General features: G+C 41.8%; 1 protein-coding gene across 1 annotated transcript; it reads left to right on the top strand.

Annotated features, from left to right (window-relative positions):
• The first annotated feature begins 2,838 nt into the window (after nucleotides 1-2,838).
• COQ2 (coenzyme Q2, polyprenyltransferase) lies at nucleotides 2,839-19,077 on the top strand. Its single transcript, XM_054727712.1, has 7 exons — nucleotides 2,839-3,129; nucleotides 9,407-9,573; nucleotides 10,009-10,130; nucleotides 12,134-12,219; nucleotides 14,276-14,409; nucleotides 16,520-16,708; nucleotides 18,542-19,077. Exons 1-7 carry the CDS (start codon nucleotides 2,877-2,879, stop codon nucleotides 18,704-18,706), a joined length of 1,116 nt encoding a protein of 371 aa, XP_054583687.1. The 5' UTR covers nucleotides 2,839-2,876; the 3' UTR covers nucleotides 18,707-19,077.
• The last annotated feature ends 643 nt before the right edge of the window (nucleotides 19,078-19,720 follow it).

Genomic DNA, 19,720 nt, shown 5'->3' on the forward strand with positions numbered 1-19,720 from the left:
ACGCCCATAGCCACAAGATGGCGGCGCCCAGTCCCCTCAGCCCCGCCGGGGCGGCAGGTGCTCCACATGCCTGCCTCCGGAGTCCCCCAGTCCCTTCAGCCCCCCAGCCCCCCAGGGCCAGCCCAAGGCGCAATCAAGCCTCGGATGGCGGCTGCCCAGCCACCCAGGGCTGGCCTGAGGTGCAGGCAAGCCTTGGATGGCAGCTTCCCAGCTGCCCAGGGCCGCCTGAAGCTCAGGTAACCAGGGCCGGCTGAGGTTTGCACTGCCGGCAGTGGCAGCAGCAGAGGTGTGATGGGGCGTCGCCTTCCTCTGATCGCTGGGTCGCCTCCTACCCCTGAGGGCTCACAGACTGTGAGAGGGAGCAGGCGGGGCTGAGGGACCCCCCTCCAGTGCATGAATTTTCATGCACTGGGCCTCTAGTCTATAATAATAAAAGCATAATATGCAAATTGACCAAACAGCTGAACAGCGGAACGACCTTCTGGACGACCACACTATAACACCCACTGGCGCCAGGCTAGCCAAGGCAGGTGTAATGTGATTGGTCGAGGGCCCAGCCATTGCCCCATGATCGCCCCACAGAGGGAGGCCCAGGCTACCTGGCAGCAGCACTGCAGTGGGGTGGGCGGGGCCTCCCTCTGCAGGGTGATCGATTGGTGGGTTCCCAGACTGTGAGAGGGCACAGGCCAGGCTGAGGGACCCTCCTCCACCCTCCCACCCCACCCATGCACGAATTTCATGCACTGGGCCTCTAAAAATATATATATATTAATCAATGTAAAAATATCATATCCTCAGGTGAGGATTAAAAAAAAATTGAGCTCACCTGTTTCCAACTGCTTCAGGGTGTGACTGCTCAGTCTCATGCTTGGAATCAGTCTTCTATTTTCACAAGAAATATCCTGAGTCCAGTGACCTGATTGCAAACATTTACCTGTCAGTTATTTTAAGGAAGGCAGGTGGAAGAAAGTTTATGCAGGTAGAGTTTCTGTTAGGACTATAATTGCTATACCTTTAAGTCCTCTTTTTACTTCAATGTACACAGTGTGTGTGTGTGTGTGTGTGTGTGTGTGTGTGTGTGTGTAATATTGTAGTATAAGAAATATATTTGGTCTTTGTCTCCAGTTCCTGACACAAAGTTCCTAAAACTCTTGAAATTTCCTGAGTGGTAGGAATGTTTAAGGGACTTTTAGAAAGTCCTAAAGGATGGGAGCTGGTTGCCAGAGGAACCAACCATGTTATTAGAAGGCTGGAACTTTCAGTCCCACTTTGACTTTCAGGGAAGGGAGAGGGATTAGATATTGAGTTTAATCATCAATGGTCAATGATCTAATCAATTGTGCCTATAATGAAGCCTGCATGGAACCCCAAAGAGATGGGGTTCAGAGAGCTTTAGGGTTGTGAAACACTGGAAGTGAGGAGAGTGGCTTATGCTAAGAGAGGGCATGGAAGCTCTGTTCCCTTTCCCAAATACATTGCCCTATATATCTCCTCACCATCTGGCTATTCCGGAGTTAATGTCCTTTTATAATAAACTAGTAATCTATTAAGCAAAATGCTTCCTAAATCTCCTGACCCACTCCAGCAAATAATCAAACCCCAGAAAGAGGTCTTGTGCTCCTCCCAGCTATCACCAATAACTCAGAAGCACAGCTAATAACTTGGACTTTCCACTGGCTTCAGCAGTTGGGGGAGGAGCAGTCTTGTGGAACTGAGCCCTAAATCTGTGGGGTCTGCTGCTATGGTCAGTAGTGCCAGAACTGAGTTAAATCATAGGCCACCCAGGTGGTGTCACAATTGCTTCATAGGTGGAAAACCTACACATCCGGTGTCAGAGTGGAGCGGGGTTGTAGTAGAGAATTAAGAGTAGAGGAAACACAGAAAAAAGTGTGTGTGTTTTTCCTTTACAGGGTGGGGCAAAACTGGGCTTACCGTTGTTCATATGGAAAATAATACAATAATTAATAAATAATAATACAAAGACTAAACTCTGTTTCGCATACTCACAACTGTAAACCTTTATAATAAAATTTCCCAGTGCCTTTTGATCCCTCTGTCTACAATTGGTGAACAAACAGGTTGTGTGCTAGTTTTGTAGAATTATCAAGGACTGCCCCCTCGCGGACACCACTGGGGACACAAGATATCACAGCATCACTGGTTTGGGTTTTAAGGAGAGGAGTCTGAAGACTAACCTAATTTCCTGTAATCCTAAAGTCCAGATGAGTGACTTGCCCATGGTCACTCAGGAAGTGGTTAAATGGGATAATACTGGCAAAGCGCCTGCAACAGTGCCTGGCACACAGCGCTCTCTCATTGCTGGCTATGATGAGAAGTGAGAGCCATTCGACCGTTCTAGCTGAGGCTCTTCGCTTTCCACACACTCCATGCCTCTCAATCATACCAGCTCCTGTGAATCCACTGTTCAGTATGACTTTGTAAGGAACGTCCCTTAACTTTGAGGACGGTTTTAACTTACATTCTTGGACTTGGCTGCCAGGGATCCTTTTAGCTTTAAAAAAGGAAACCCCTGTCTTCAAACCAACATTTGGGGTTCAGTGGGTTTTATGCGTGTGCTGTTTGTGTTGTTTGTTTGTTTTGCTATAACCGTTCCGAACGAGTAAACACTCTCCTTTCGTATTTACTGAGAAAGCTGATAACAGGAATTCCTTTTACACCGAGTACCTAGGGGACACCCTTGCAGGTTGAAGTGACGAACATAACTCTTATTTCACGTCACTCAAAAGGCTCGGGCCCCGCCCCTGCCCAGACGGGACGGACCCGAAGGCCTCTCGCTGACGTCACCACGCATGCCAACCCGTGACCCGACGCCCGGGAATGACGTCAGGCCCGTGCGGGCCACGCTTACCCACGCCATGCTGGGCGCCCGTGGCGCGGGGCTCGCGCGGGGCCTGCGGGCCGTGGCGCGGGCGTGGCCGTGGGGCGCGCGCGGCCGCTCCCTGGCCCTGGCGCGCGCGGCTGGTGCGCTCCGCCCCGGGGACCGGCCGTCCTCCGCGGGGCCGGCCCCGCACCGGCGTCGGCTCAGCCTGTCGGCCGCGGCGGTGGTGGACTCGGCGCCCCGCCCTCTGCGGCCCTACCTGCGCCTCATGCGGCTGGACAAGCCCATAGGTGAGTGCGGTGCGCGCGCGGGCGGCGCGGGGCTGGAAATGCAGCGCCTACGCCGGGACGCGGCCGCCAGGCGCGGGGCACCCGGAGACTCCCGAACCCGGCGACCTCCGAGAGGCGTGGCCGGCCTGCCTTCAGGCCCCTCTGAATCCCGAGCGTCTGAGCCGGGCCCACACGGTCGCTCGTCCCACTGCCCTTGTTTAAGGATGAGTGGAGCAGAAATCCCGGCCGGGTGCCTGCCTCGCACGGATTTGCGGTGTTGTAGCAGCACTTGCACTTGGCTTGTGTTTGGTCCTCCCCGTAATCCTGTAAGGCTCCCCAAGCGAATGAGCCAGTAAAGATGTTGAAGACCGAAGGCTCTTCCGCGGAGCCAGAACAGAGGAAGGTGGTGTTTTGATGCTGGGGTTCTAGCTCTTTGCCCTACACCACCCTCGTCACAGATTTAGTTCATGTGTGCCCGCTGGTGTGGCTCAGCGGTGGAGCGGGGACCCAGGAACCAAGCGGTCGCTGGTTTGATTCCCGGTCTGGGCACTTGCCCGGGTTGTGTGTTGGATCTCCAGTGGGAGGAAGCGGGGTCGGGGGAGGGCGAGAAAGGGGACGGGGTTTGCAGGAGGCAGCTGACAGATGGTTCTCCTCGATGTTTCTATCTCTCTATCCCTCTCAATTCAATTTTTTAAAAGATTTAATTCATCTGAATGCAGTGCGTACTGCACTTAGGAACGAACTGCCTTTCAGCTCACAATCGCCTCTGAGGATTGCCCTGCCCTTCCTGTTTAAAATACCACCCACTACCTCACTCCACCCCTTCACCCCATTTTTTTGTTTTTGTAGTATTCTCCATTAACAAACCTTATGCATTTATTGGTTTATTGACTTCTCCAAAACAATGTAAGCTGCACATAATGGGATTTTTAAAATCTAGTTCCTAGAACAGAGCTTGGCAGTAGCATTGAATGAATTAATAAATTCCTACAATATCACCTAGCTTTAGAGACAGAAAGAGCTATAGAAACTCCTTGCTCTCAAGGAACTCCTAGTCTTGTTGGAAAAGCTGATATAAGTGATACAGATAGTAAGTACATCAGGAAAGGCCAGTAATTACTGTGGACCTTCATTACTGGAAAAAGGCAAAGTGTAACTCTGAGGACAGGTAGATTTTGCAGAGGAGGGTAGAACTTAATTGGTGGGGGAAATATTTTTGCAAAATCCCCAAGGTAGTGTTGTTGGCACACTAACAATATAAGCTGACCTGGAACCCTACATGGGTGTAGAAAATAGGGGGAGTACCAGTTGGTTAAGAACTGGACTGAGAAAGGATGGACACTGGTGAGAGCGGGGTAGAGGCTGAAATCCAGGTAATCTAGAATCTAGATGATGCAGTGCATAGAAATACATCCAAATGTGTAGCTACATTTTTTTTCCACCTTTGCCCAGCCACGACCCCAGGTCAGGCCTTGTTTTTGGTGTTCTAGATTTATGCACTACCTATTTGGGATCACAGTACTAAGAGTTTCTAGCAATCAGCAATTACAGTATACAGGCAAAATAAATGATAGCCACAGCCCTGCCATCATGACCCCTTGCATATTGGGGCCAGATAGAAGTTGATAGGCATAAATTTCCAGACCTATTTCTAATCTGAAGCCTAATTATAATTCTGTTCTTTGAGTCTGTGTCACAGAGCTTCAGTGTAAGCTTACAAGCATCCAAGACAGATCCAACAGCTGCTGTTACTCCCATTTCCATAAACCTCTAGTTCCTTCTACTTTATTGCCTAGATCCGTGGTCGACAAACTGTGGCTCGCGAGCCACATGCGGCTCTTTGGCCCCTTGAGTGTGGCTCTTCCACAAAATACCACGGCCTGGGCGAGTCTATTTTGAAGAAGTTTAGGTTTAAAAAACTTGGCTCTCAAAAGAAATTTCAATCGTTGTGCTGTTGATATTTGGCTCTGTTGACTAATGAGTTTGCCGACCGCTGGCCTAGACCAACCCATAGTAAGAGATTATTATAAAGGGGTTATGCATAAAGTTCTGGAGCCAGACCTCCTGGGTTTGAATCTTTACTCTGCCCATTTGAGGGACCCCAATTAAGTTACTTTACCTCTCTGAGCCTTCATTTCTCATTTATAAAATGAAGATACTAATAATATTGACTTTATAAGGTTGTCATAAGAACTCATTACTACATGTCAAACCTTTAGAAGAGTGCCTAACATAATTAGCCATTATTACTTGAGAAGTGGGAATAGAGAGGTTTGGGTAATACTTATATGTACAGTATATTGAGAAGAGACCAGCCTGCATGCTTCAGTTCTAAAAAAGGTGATGATTGCAAGATTTTAAGATAACTTAGTAGTAGTTCTCTGTGTTACAGTTCATTCAACAATCATTATTTGAGCCCCTATGTGTATGCCAGGAACATTAAGTTGGTAGTGGTAGAATCCAGGTTTGATATTTCTTTATTGAAATTCTTTTGTGGGGTAATTTTATGTTCATTGTGTTACTTTGTTGAAGCTTGATCTTGTTACTTTTCATAAATGAAAATGTGTTTTATTGTTTTTCAGAATGGATTATTCTTTCAAATGGGTCACCAACTATATTATTTTAGGAAGTTTCAGCAGGTGGCACTCTTCCATTAAATTTGTGGTGTAATTTTTTACTGCGTTTATGGGTGATTATGTTGTCTTAAAGATAAGGTGTAATTCGTGAATGACTCTTGTTAGAGTCCATTAGGCTCTTTTGTCTTTCCATCACCTGCCAAAACTTGATCATTTTATTTAACCTCCCAGAGAGGTTTTCCTTTTTCTATAGTAAACATTTTTTTTTTTTCTGAAATGTACCTGGGTATAATAAGAATAGTACCTATTTCATAGGTTTGTTGTGAGAATCAAGTATTATATGACAGCACTTGACACATAGTAAGCACTATATATTTTGTAGTATTGTTTGTGTTTTCATCACCAATAGCGTCTTCTCATAACAATGCTGAAAGGTAGATATCTTTACTCTCATTATAGATGACAAAGAATGGACCTTGAAGTTTAATATACTGTAGTATCCGGTGTCATTTCACTTACTAGTAGCAAACATCAAACAGGAGGTCTGACTTTCTCCTTCATTATAGGAACCCTCCTCTTCTGTAAGGGCCACCTACAGATTCATATTAGTAAGTGAATATGTCACCTATAATACAGACTTCAGGCTAAGAAAATTTTGTTCTTGACCCAAAATGCTATAGATGGTTACACATCTTTCTCTAGAATTATTTTTTAAGTGGAACCTGCAGTTCTAATTGCACCAGGGAAATAATGCCTGTGCAGTGATGGTTTTTCTTTTCTATTGGGGTAAGATCGGGTAGCTACTCCTCTGTCCCTCGAAGTTGTGAGGAAGATGTTAAACCCATTGTTTTAAACTCTGCACATCTGTTGCCTTGTGTATAAAATAGGAATAATAATAATAGTGCATATTTTATAAGGGTATTTTTGAGGATTAAGTGAGTTTATACATATAAATCATTTTTTTAAAATATGTTTTTATTGATTTCAGAGAGGAAGGAAGAAGGAGAGAGAAATAGAACATCAGTGATGAGAGAGAATCATTGATTGGCTGCCTCCTGCACATCCCCTACTGGAGGTCGAGCCCGCAACTTGGGCATGTGCCCTTGACCGGAATTGAACCTGGGACTCTTCAGTCTGGAGGCTGACACTCTAGCCACTGAGCCAAACCAGATAGGACTGCATATAAAGCAATTAGAACACTGCCTGGCATTTCACAAACATTCAGTAAATGTTAGTGGGGGGTTCAGAGTGAGTTGTCCAAGTTTTGCCTCTGTGGTAGGGGGATTACAGTATTTTAAGCTGAAGGTAATCGAGACTTTGCAGGGTCAAGAGAAACTTTTACCTTTCCCTTAAATATTAAATTGAGGGCCTTGTCTGTAACAAAACAAGAATAACTTTTTTTTTAAGAATAACTTTTTATGACCTATTTAGAGGGCAAACATCTAACTACTGAACATCTGCTTTTCTCATCAATCTGTGAATTAACCCCTTCTAGAGTTCTTTTGAAAGCCCCAGAGCTCTTATCTCATTCCTTAGCTCAGGGTGTCATATATACGTCATTTTACCGTCTGTCTCTGAACCTCTCGTGTATGTGGGAGTCTCTGCCTCTTTCATGTCTGTGGAGTTCCTGTACACATGTATATAATTAGATTTGGTTATTTTCTCTTGTTAATCAGTTTAGGCTAGCCAAGAGAACCGAGAAGAGTAGAGGAAACTTTATTCCTCCTCCACATTAGCTATCGTTATTCGCTTCTGGACTGGCCATTTCTCACTTGTAGGCTTTCCTTGCCTTTCCTGCTGTGTGAGTTTAAGCCCCTTTGGAAAAGCCTTTCTGAGTTCTCCCTGTTCTCTCCCCGGTTAACTTGGGTGGCACTGTTTTATGCCTTTGTAGGACCCTGTGCTTGACCTGTTGTTCAGTTAATCTGTTTTACAATTGTTTAACTGAGTTTCTTCCTTTCGATTTATAAACTGTGAAAAGGCAGAAACCAGCTCTCAGTCACCATTGTATTTCCAGTTCCTAGCATAACCCTAAAATATGTACTTTATAAAGATTTGCAAATGACTAAAACTTAAACTTAATGAAGCTTAAACATGATTATAAGGACTTTGTCATTTGATCATTTCTGTATAGGATCTTTCTTTTTTTAAAAAAAAAATATTTTTATTGATTTTAGAGAGTAAGGGGGAGAGAGAGAGAGATAGAAACATCAACAATGAGAGAGAATCATTGATTGACTGCCTCCCACATGCCCCTACTGGGGATCGAGCCCACAACTGGGCATGTGCCCTGACTGGGAATCGAACCATGACCTTCCTGGTTGATAGGTGTACTCTCAACCACTGAGCCACGCCGGGTGGCAGGATCTGATCTTTCTTTAATCACATGTCTTGTTTCTCTTATATTGTTAAATATGGAAGGAAAATTCAGAATTTGTCTTCAAAGTACCATATCTAAACATTTGTTGAAAGGTTTTCTTTTTTTTCTTTTTTTTTTTTTTCCCAATTTTTTTTTATTAAGGTATTATATGTGTACATATTTTGAAAGGTTTTCTTTTGAAAGTAAGATAACTATTAAAGTCCATGTGTAAAATCTCTCATTCACATAACCCGTTATTTATGGTTTAACTTTCTTCGGTTTCAGTTACCCACAGTCAACTGTGGTCTGAAAATATCAAATAGAAAATTTCAACCCTGGCCAGTGTGTGTCAGTTGGTTGGGCTCTGTCCCCCCAACAAAGGGTTGCTGGTAATGCGTGCATATGATACAAAATTCTGAAGGTACAGAAGTGTAGAGTGAAAGCTAAGTCTTTCAGCCACCCAGTTCCCTCCCCCAAGACGAGTTTCTAATATAGCCTTTCTGTCATGGTCTATGAACATACTAACATTCAAATGTATGTATTCGTTTTATATGTGTGTGTGCATGTATACACACACACGTGTATTAAAATTTTTCAGGTTGTCCTTAAGGGTTGGACCATTTTGTAACCTCATCAGAAATACAGTATTTTTTTTAAAATATATTTTATTGATTTTTTTACAGAGAGGAAGAGAGAGGGATAGAGAGTTAGAAACATCGATCAGCTGCCTCCTGCACACCCACCACTGGGGATGTGCCCGCAACCAAGGTACATGCCCTTGACCAGAATCGAACCCGGGACCCTTGAGTCTGCAGGCCGACGCTCTATCCACTGAGCCACACCGGTTTCGGCCAGAAATACAGTATTTGACTCTCCAGGAATATTGTCAGACTTTGGGTTTTGCCATTCTGATGGGTGAAAAATGTTACATCAGTGTAATTTAAATACATATTTCTCAAAGTTCATTATCTTTTCATATGTATAAGAGCCATTTGTATTTCTTTCTGAATAGTCCTTTGTGATATGAGTTGCAAATTAATCATCCCATTTTTCCCCCCTATATTTTAAAAAAATGTTTTTATTGATTTTTAGAGAGAAAAAGGGAGAGGAGAGAGAGAGAAACATCTATGTAAGAGCATAACATCAGTTGATGGAGCCTGCAACCAGGGCATGTGCACTGACCGGGAATTGGACCAGCAACCTTTTGGATGCCCCATCCAACTGAGCCACACCAGCCAGGGCTATTGTCCCAGTTTTGTCATGTTTTTGAATTTGTATTTTTTACTTTGGGATGTGGTGTTTAAAAAAATGAAAACAGTTAACCAACTTGAATTTGTACCTTTTTTGTCTTTTTGTTTTTGCTTAGGAACATGGCTGTTGTATCTGCCATGTACCTGGAGCATTGGGCTGGCAGCTGAACCGGGCAGTTTTCCAGATTGGTACATGTTATCCCTCTTTGGCACTGGAGCTGTTCTGATGCGGGGAGCAGGCTGTACTATTAATGACATGTGGGACCGGGACTACGATAAAAAGGTAGTTTCGTCATCAAAAGGAACAGAGAGGCTTCTCTAAATTCCGCAGAGTAACATGTTTCCCACAGGATATTAGCCTTATTTAACATGCACTGCAATTTTTTTTCCTGAGAATTCATATTATTATTGTTTCTCTCTTCTCTATGGAAATTGAACATACACTTGCTAATTACTAGATAAGGAAGTCGCTTTGTTTTGTTTGGTTAGGGATGAGGATGGGAGACGGAAAGGAGAGTGAGTGGTGGGGAATTTTTGTTCTTTTCAAAACTACTTTAAAATACCAACTTTTGATTCTTGGCAGTATTTCCAATGTTGACTTCACTTTTTATTTATATTTCTGCCTTAGTGCTTACCATGGACCAGTTTCTTGATGAAATGTTTAAATAAATGATTGAGCCATTGTGTGAGGCTAAGGTATCTATTTTTATGCATTAAGGTTGCAAGAACAGCAAACCGCCCAATAGCTGCTGGAGACATTTCAACCTTTCAGTCCTTCATTTTTCTCGGGGGACAGCTGACCCTGGCACTGGGGGTTCTTCTGTGTCTGAATTACTACAGGTATAGTAAATGTGTTTTTCATAATCATGTATAAAATATCTCCTTTGAAATGGAGGAAAATTGAACTATCTTTATCATAAAGCTGTTTATTGGCTACCTATTAGAGCATCTGTAAGTTAGCAAGTATAAATAAATCACCACACATTGTCAAATCAAGTATGTTTTCATCCAAAGGAATTGAGGTAAGAGATCAGCATTTAATTTATCCTGAATCACCTTTAGTACTTACACTGCATGTTCCTAAGGTTCACAAGTCACTTTATAGGTTTTCTAGGTGCCTGTATGTGTGTGTGTGTATATACTCGTTTGTACAGGGATGAGCAAAAGTAGGTTTAGAGTTGTTCACACAAGAAATAATACAATAATTAATGAATAATACAAGAATAAACTTTCATGTACTCACAATTGTAAACCTACTTTTGCCCACCCCTGCATAATTTTATTTTAGGGTCTCTGAAGTAGATAGAAGCAGAAGTGGTTATAATTCAGTGTCTCTGAAGTAGATAGAAGCAGAAGTGGTTATACTCATTATGCAAAAAGAGGAAATGCTCTTTCCCAGAGTTAGGTTCCTAATCCATGATAGATGAAAAAAGTGAAAGGACTCATTTCTGTATCTCAAACACAGACAGAATTAAACTTCTGTGCTTTAGATGGCTGTTTACAAAGTGCTTCAATAAGAGAAAAAAGAGGAGGTCACCAAACAAGCATTATTTTATAAAGACTAGACTTAATTATATACTAGAGGCCCATTGCACAAAGATTCGTTCAATAGGCTGCCAGCACTCTGGCCAATGCCTTCCATCTTCACGGAGCCTTTAGTCTTCGCTCCAGTCGGAGCGCCGCTCCTGAAGCTCCCTCCGCCCCCCGCCCTCCTCCTTATAGCAGGCGTCCCGTCCCGCCCAGCCACTCTGCGCCTGCATGCGTGTTGCCCAGAGGCCCAGAGCTACTGGGGGGCGGGTCCACTGCCATCTTTGTTGGGTTAATTTGCATACCCACTCCTGATTGGCTGGTGGGTGTCACGAAGTGACTGTCAGTTTGCATATTTCTCTTTTATTAGTGTAGATGTTGTCCTGCTAGCATCACTCACATGAACACTTTGGAAGATTATTCCTGGAGGGGTGGTGTTAGGTGTTAAACACTAATTTAACACTCATGAATGTCTTATGTTATTATCCTTTCATAGGGCTTTGTGACCTTACCCTCTTCTAGAGAAATAACACCCCATTGTACTGTATGTGGAGGGAGGGATATCTTGACTCTGATTCTCTGTTAGGACGTCTATTTCTAGCTATCTTAACGTTTGAATATAAAATTTAGAGAAGTAGTAGCATGTGGTAATAAGTTGGACTTGTAGTCAACCTGCGTTAGGTTTGAATTCTAGCCCTCCTACTGACTAGCTGTATGACAATTACTTAATCTCTTTTTAAAAAAATATTTTTATTGATTTCAGAGAGGAAGGGAGACGGGGAGAGAGATAGAAACATCAATGATGAGAGAGAATCATTAATTGGCTGCCTTCTGCACGTCCCCTACTGGGGATCAAGCCCACAACCCTGGGCATGTGCCCTTGACTGGAATCAAATCTGGGACCCTTCAGTCTGCAAGCCGATGCTTTATCCACTGAGCCAAACCAGCTAGGACTACTTAATCTCTTTGAGCGTTAGTTTCCTCATCTGCAAAACAACCAGTAGAATTAAGCTATCTGCCTCTTAAGGTTGTGGTGATGATTATAATGAGTTATCATATGTAAAGCAGTGAGAGCAGTGCCTAATGCATGAAAGTACTACGTGTGTTAGCTGTTGTTATTGTTTGGTTGTTTTGTAACACTTAAAGTATTTTTAATCATACTTTATCCTTATCAAAGTCCAGGAAGAGAATTTTACATAACAAAAAATATAATTTTTAAGATAATTTATTTTCCCAATTAGTGTTACTCTCATCTTATTTAGTGATTTGTAAGAGATGGTGATGTTAATCTTTCTAATGGTTTTTCTTGATTTCAGTATAGCTCTTGGAGCAGCATCCCTACTTCTTGTCATCACCTATCCACTAATGAAAAGAATTACGTACTGGCCTCAATTAGCCTTGGGTGAGCTTAAATTATTATTTCACAGAAATAATTATTTCCTGTGATACCCCAGACTATACTTTTAGATATAATATACATGCATAAATACATGTACAATGTGGCTGATAAAATGTCGTCAGTCATGAAATTTTCCAAACCAAGAATAGTTTTTCTTTTCTTTTTTTTTTTTCCAAGGGAGAGAGGAAGGAGGGGAGAGAGAGAGAAACATTGATAGATTGCTTCCCATATGCACCCTGACTGGGGATAGAACCTGCAACCTATGTATGTGCCCTGACCAGGAATCGAACCTGCGACCTTCTGGTGCACAGGACGATGCTCCAGCCAACTGAGCCACACCAGCCAGGGCAGATTTTCATATTTTGAAGAAGGACACTTAGCCATTTCTGACACACTATACTATTGGTTAAAAAAATCTTGAATATTTAATTTTCCGAAATGCTCTTTTAAAAATCTAGGTATGTCCTGAAGAAAAGCATTAGCTGCCTTGAGCCTACCTCTCTCATTAGGTGGTTGATCTAGCTGCCCTGAAGACTTTGGGGACTGGAATAGAAAGCACTCCGAGCAGGAGAACACGGGTTCAAGTCTGTGTGACAGCTCAGCCGCTTCTCAGGGATCCCTTTCTGTGAAGCCTTCCTTAGACTTCCCGGGAAAAAGTTATAGCACTCTGGGCTCCCACAGCCCTCTGACAAGACACTTACTCATTGCAACAGCATCAATTCAACAGGAAGATATTGAGAGCCTCCTCTGTCTCCCCAATAATAAATTGTAAGTGCCTAAAAGATAAAGCATTCATTACATTTGAATGGCTCAGCATCTCACATAGCACTTGACACATCGCAGGAATTCAGTAAATGTTTATTAGTAGAAAGAGAGGTAGATAAGAGGTAGTTAAGTCAAAATCTTTTGCAAAAATATCTACTAATTTCTATTCCTAGAGTAATCTAAAGTGTTCCTAAAACTATTTTAGTTCTTTGAAATTTTTCCCCCCAGTAAATAAAAGAAGAACCTAAAGCTACTCCAGAAGTTGATTTGAAGGCTGACTGCAAAGTTGTGGTGGAATACTAATTTTTTCTGAGATCCTCTTATTCAATGTGTTTCTTTTTATTGAAAAAAAAAAATATATATATATATATATGGCATTATAGTCTCAACTGATAGGGACTCCTTAGGTAAAAGGAGGCTAAGCATTCCCCATCTATAAGATAATATTAAGAAAGCTGGTATATTTACTTCAGATATTTATTGAACCCCTAACTTTTACTTTGTGCCAGCAATCACACAAGTACTAGGAAAATCGAAGTGACTAAAACACATTCGCCATCTTGATGGAGCCGGAGAAGGAGACAGTGGTGAACAGAGCATTGCAGTGTAGTGTCCTGGCACACACGAGGGCTGCGGGCCCACCGGGGAGAGGTCCTCCGTCAGCTGAGGAGAGAGTCCGAGTAGAAACAGGCGACGGGAGGAAAGCGCTTCTGAGAAAAGACGTTTGGGACCCATTGAGTTTGAGGAGGCAGAGGGCCTTCAGGTGGAGAAGCCCAGCAGACAGTCCAGTGGCTAGTCTGAAGACAGAAGGCCCGTACAGAGAGATTCAGGAGTCGTCAGCATGTAGTCCTCAGAGAGGGTGGGCTTGTGGAATAAACAAGGGTCCTGTCTATACCCTTCTTTCTATACCTAGAGGGGAAGTAGAGTGATAGTGGGAAGGTCACAGGATTTTAACTCGGGTCTAAGTTCAGACCCCAGCATCTATTACTTATTGACTGTGCCAGGCACCATACGAGGTAGGATAAATGTTCTCATGAAACCTATGTATCGGGGGGATATTATTCTTTCTCTTAGCTGTGTTATTTTAATTGTCTGTTCCCCTGTCTGAACCTGTTTTCTTTTTTAGAAAATGTAGCTAACAACTACCACAGAGAGCTGAGAGAATTTAAGGAAGAAACGTATTAGAAAACAGCGTACACAGAAGCACTTAATACAAGCTGATACCCCTCTCCCTCCCTTTGGAATTCTGAAGTCCAGTTAGACTTTTCCTCTCTTTCTGTTTCACTCCTTGTAGGGTTCACTTTTAATTGGGGAGCACTACTTGGATGGTCTGCTGTCAAGGGCTTCTGTGATCCATTTGTTTGCCTGCCTCTCTATTTTTCTGGAATTATGTGGACTCTAATATATGATACTATCTATGCCCATCAGGTAAAGAAACAACATCTTTTTTCCTTAGCTTAGTTGTTTTTTTAAAAAACTTTAAGAATCAAACTAAAGGGGAAGTATTTTTTCCTAAAAACATCATTCACACTTCCATGGTTCCAACAAAATATGTCTGTTTCATGTGCATGTATATTTACCAAAGAGATCAGCTCATTTATTTTATTTATAATAATTTAAATAGCATTTACTATATGCCAGTCACTGTTTTAAATACCTTGCAAACACTAATTTAACTCTCATAATAACCTGAGAGGAAGGCACTTTTATTATCCTTATTTTGCAAATGGGGAAACATGCATGGGAAGTAATTTGTCCGTGTCACATAGTTAGTGGATGGCAGAGCTGAGATTCAAATCCAAACAACCTCCAGGGTCTGTGCTTTTAAGCACTACCCTCTCCTGCCCTTCTGTTGATGCCTCTAATCATTGCACCAGGCAGCTTCTTTACCTAGTATAGGTAGTACATGTTTTCCTAGGCTTTTACCTATTTTTGTCATTAACGCTTTAAGACTAGGTAATAACACATCATAATTTTTTAAAACAATTTGTCTATTTTGGCCATTTCAGTCGTTTCTGAGTTTCTGCAATTAGAAATAGTATTGTTTTAATTACTAATGCCTTTATGACTATGAGCTTTTCAGATAAATTTTTAGGAGTGGTGTTACTTAAAGGACGTAAGTATTTTTATAGTTTTTGTATTGCCTTTCCATAAGTTTAATAAAAAAAAACTTTTAAATTTTTTTCTGGGTTTATCTTCTTAATTTTCCTTTTATGATTATGAACTGTGAAAAAAGGGTTTCTCAGTATTTTTATGACTATGTGTTCTCAATCATTTACTTAAAGAATATGTCATGATTTAATGAAATTTTGTTTCTAATATTTTAGTCTGGATTTCATTATTTCATTAACCCCTTCCCCCCACCACATCTGTATTATCATGAAAAAGTTGTCAGATCTATAATCAGCCTGGTTTCCTAAAGTGAAACTTAACTAATAGTTTAGAGGAGATGCCTGTACTTTTTGCAGTAAGATCTGGAACCAATGGTTAAGATAGCTGTATGCCAATTAGGTTAACTTCTTCAGTAAAACACCATATACTCATTGAACTTTGGTAGTCCACATAATTAAAAACACAGTTTACACTGGAACCCCACACTCATTATTATTTGTGTTTGGGACTCCAAAAGATAGCTCTCTGCCTGCAGGTGCCTGTAGAGTTCAGCATGCAGCCTCTGATAACACAGGACCATAATTACAACAGCTTATGGAAATGCTTGCAAATAAGTTTCCTAGAGGAAACCAGCCAGCTAGATGGGAGTGTTTCATCAAAACCTTAAACAGAAAGGATTTGATGGGAGAGGCTAAGAGTAAATTGAGTTAGAAGTGAAATGTGAATGGATGTTGTGTAGTAAGTGAGCATTTTTTTACATTTGTGATTTCAACAAGATTGAAACTAAAATGTAAGGAAATTATTAAGACTTGAGAACTCTGCAATAAGGAGCTTTTTGAAGAATTTGAGTTGAGTTTTACTTTTGATGTAGTAAAAGTGTATTTAAAGGTCAGTAGGGTTATAAGAAATATAGTGACATGTAGAAATAGAGCTGTAAGAGAATTTTAGCAGTAACATTTAACTTGGCTGTACATTCATTACTGATCATCCCATGTTCTGAATTATTCATTTTTCACAGCTCATGGTGTATCTTTATGGTTATACTAGAGGCCAGTGCACGAATTCGTGCATGGGTGTGGTCTAGCCAGGCTGGGGTGGGGGGGGGGGGGGGGGGGGAGGGGATGCGGGAGGTTGGCCGGCCAGCCTCGCCCCTGATTGGGGTGGGAAGGGGCTTATCGGGGAAGAGGTTGTGGGCGGTTGGCCTGCCCTGTCCCCTGGCCAAACTCCCGATGGGACAATTTGCATATTAGCCTTTTATTATATAGGATATAATTGTTCTTTAAAAGACAGTGTCCTCTGGAATTAGGTAGTAGTGATAGTTGCACAACCTTATGAATATACTAAAATCACTGAATTGTACACTTAAAAATGGTGAATTTTATGGTATGTCAGTAAAAGACAATTTCTTATTACTTTCTGATGTTAGGACAAGAGAGATGATGCTCTGATTGGCGTGAAGTCCACGGCACTGAGGTTTCGTGAAAACACCAAGCAATGGCTTAGTGGCTTCAGTGTAGCAATGCTGGGGGCGCTGAGCCTGGTGGGCATGAACGCTGGTCAGACTGCGCCCTATTACACTGCTCTGGCTGCTGTCGCAGCCCACCTGACTCACCAGGTTTGACCACCTTCTTATTTTTTCCCCTCATTCTTCCTTGCTATAAATTATAAATATTTAAATGAAACAACCTCTGTGTTTACCAAGTAAGGTACTTCTTGCACCGCCTTGAACTGGCTTGAATCGCCTCCTCCCCTCCCCCATCTTACCATATAAAAGAGCTATATTATTTTAAAGAGGTCATCTAAAACTAAATGTAGATCTTTCCCCCTCTGATTTTTCGGGAATTACTTCTGGAAAATTTCAGCAATGTCTGAAGGTTGTGGGTTGAATTGAATTACTTTGAAAGTAACTGATCAACACAACTTCACTTTAAAATGTGGGCTTCTGGTGATGCTTAGCAAACTGATTATTCATAGGTTTAGATCCCCCTGGTACAGAGACCAAGGCTGGATAAGTCATCAAAATATAACATGTCTGAATTCTGCCTAGATAGTAGGAAACTGTCATTTCAGGATATGTCCCCAGAACCCTTGCCCCTACAAGCTGATACTGTGAATCTATTTTATTGACTTGTGTATGAACTAAATCTAATTTTAACTTAATAATGAACTAAATCTAATTTTAACTTAATAGATTGATGCAAAAATACAGTCCATTAGCAACCAGTGTTTTCTATTATTTTCTTTGAACAGAAGTTATATTTAGATTATCTGTTTCATATAGATTATTGCAAGTTATTTTTCAGAGTAAGCAAAACTTACAGAACATGGCGTGAAAGAAACTAAAATCCGATGTCTATAAATGAAACCCTATGTTGCATCACCGTTGTTTTTCTCACTAGGAAAGCTAAAACATACGAATTGGTGATTCTCCAGGATTCTCAGATCTCATCGTTTTCTTCCTTAGAATTTCCCAGCATTCTCTTTTGGTCATAACTCCACAGATTTGTCATCACCAGTTGATTGTCTGGTCAGGATAATAGAGATTGAGCACTATTTAAGCACCTGGATATCAGGGCAGAAAGGAAAAGATGATGAGGACAATCACAAATGTTATAACAAATATTTGGAACTCACTTTATATTCTCAGTTGCATTTGTGGTCCTCTCTCCAGTCTTTGATATAATATTTTAGGATGGACATAGCCTTCCAGTATTTGTAAAGAAAGGAAATCATGATGATTGTAAATCTGCAGGCCACAATAACCAGAGTTGGGAAAATGCAGGGGGATGCTGATGCTTAAGCCTAGGGAAGGGTAAGACAGGGACATGAGACTTTGCTGATACAGCTGCAGGACGGCCATGGAGAACAGGAGTATTATTGTCTTAGGTCACCGACTGCACATCTAGGTTACTAGGATTCCCTTCTCTATGTGGGGATGGGAGGGAGATTTACACATAGATGGGGGGTATTTTTTATTATAAATAAATGGGAAGGCTCACTACAGGCATTTAGTGGGTGAGGACTAGGTATATTAAATATCAGCGCACTAGATAGCCCTGCACAGTAGAGTTGTCCTGGCCAAATGTGACTTGTTCTCCTGTTGAGAAACATTTTTCTGAAGAATAAAACTAGAAATGGAGGGTAGGATCTATAGGAAGCAGATTTTAGATCAGTCAGTGGAAGGAAGAGCTTTTTAAGTAGAGCTGACAATAGCATGGGTTGCCTCTCAAAGCATTCACACACCCATCATGGGGAAGTTTTTAGGATGCAGCTTAGATGATACCCAATGATATGGTAGATCTGTCTACATTGGGGAACTGTTTGGGGTGCATTAAGGGCTTCCCATTGCTTAAAATTATATAACAGAGTGCTGATATCTTCTCTAATGATGTGTTTGTGATGCCAGCAAGTCCGTACTGTACTAATGCAGCATTGTCTTCTTTTACAGATTTACACTCTAGACATTCACAGACCCGAGGATTGTTGGGATAAATTTGCCTCCAACCGAACAATAGGACTAATCGTTTTTTTAGGGATTGTCCTCGGGAACCTGTGGAAAGAAAAGAAGACAGACGAAACAAAGAAAAATATAGATAGTAGAACAGAAAATTAGCAATTGAAGTTTATCTAGGAATTTTTTTATTAGACTTTTACAAAACACTCAGGTCTTGTTACTGCATAATTAGATTTGAATAAGAGTTTTACACTATATGTTAAAGAATTAAGAATCAGAAGATGAAGACTTCAAGCATATTTGCCAGCAAAATTCTTCCTCTGTCACAGAAACCTGGGACTCATCAGAATTTGAGATGACCTTGAGTATTTAAGTTGATGCATTCTGCTCCTTATAATTCTCATCTGTAGTTATGGGAGTTATATGAGTTTGGGCACTTTAAAAGAAACCTGACATGTATCTCATCTAAATGTCTGCAAGAAAAATGGACTCGTTTTTTAGGGAAAAATTAAAACTGCCACAGAAAGTTAGACCTTGTTGTTCTTTATTTTGACCTTTCCTCACTGCCAAAAGCTGGTTAAGGGTACTGTTCCTTTACCCCTTCAGAATGTTTTCAACTTGGCTGCCGAGTGATGTTCTTGCAACCCATGTAAAATGTCTTTCCTCTGCTCAGAACCCTCCAGGATCTTCACGGGACACTCAGTACAAACTAAAGTCCTACTCCCTGCCAGGCCTCCATGATCTGGCCTTGTCCGTGACTATTCTCCTCACCCTCCTTTTCAGCCTCTCTGGCCTCCTCACTGTCCCTCAACAGGCTGGTCAGACCCCTACCCGAGGGCCTTTGTATGTACAATTCCTTTGCCTGCAGTGCTCAGCTTGAATTATGTCTTTGTCCTTCACTGCAGGGCTTTTCCTAAATATTACCTCCTTGAAGAGGCTTTTCCTAGCCACTGTCTAAAATGGCATATACAAATATTACCTACACCTCCTATAACCTTGCTCTTTATTGTTTTTTCTCTTTATAACTTACCACCATCAACCAAAAATGTGTTTTACTTATTTAAGTGGCTGTCATGGACAATGGGGTATATGGGGAGGCAGTCATTTGTGTATGTAGTTGTGGGCAGCAATAAAGGCTGAATTGCATGATGACGATGCAGCTGACAGAGCACT

This window comes from Eptesicus fuscus, chromosome 2 (genome assembly GCF_027574615.1).
Source record: "Eptesicus fuscus isolate TK198812 chromosome 2, DD_ASM_mEF_20220401, whole genome shotgun sequence".
Taxonomy (NCBI): Eukaryota; Metazoa; Chordata; class Mammalia; order Chiroptera; family Vespertilionidae; genus Eptesicus; species Eptesicus fuscus.

Coding starts and splice junctions, on each gene's coding strand:
- COQ2 (XM_054727712.1), top strand. CDS start 2,877: ATGCTGGGCGCCCGTGGCGCGGGGCTCGCGCGGGGCCTGCGGGCCGTG. Junction 3,130..9,406: donor GCGGCTGGACAAGCCCATAG/GTGAGTGCGGTG, acceptor GTTTTTGCTTAG/GAACATGGCTGTTGTATCTG. Junction 16,709..18,541: donor CAGCCCACCTGACTCACCAG/GTTTGACCACCT, acceptor CTTCTTTTACAG/ATTTACACTCTAGACATTCA.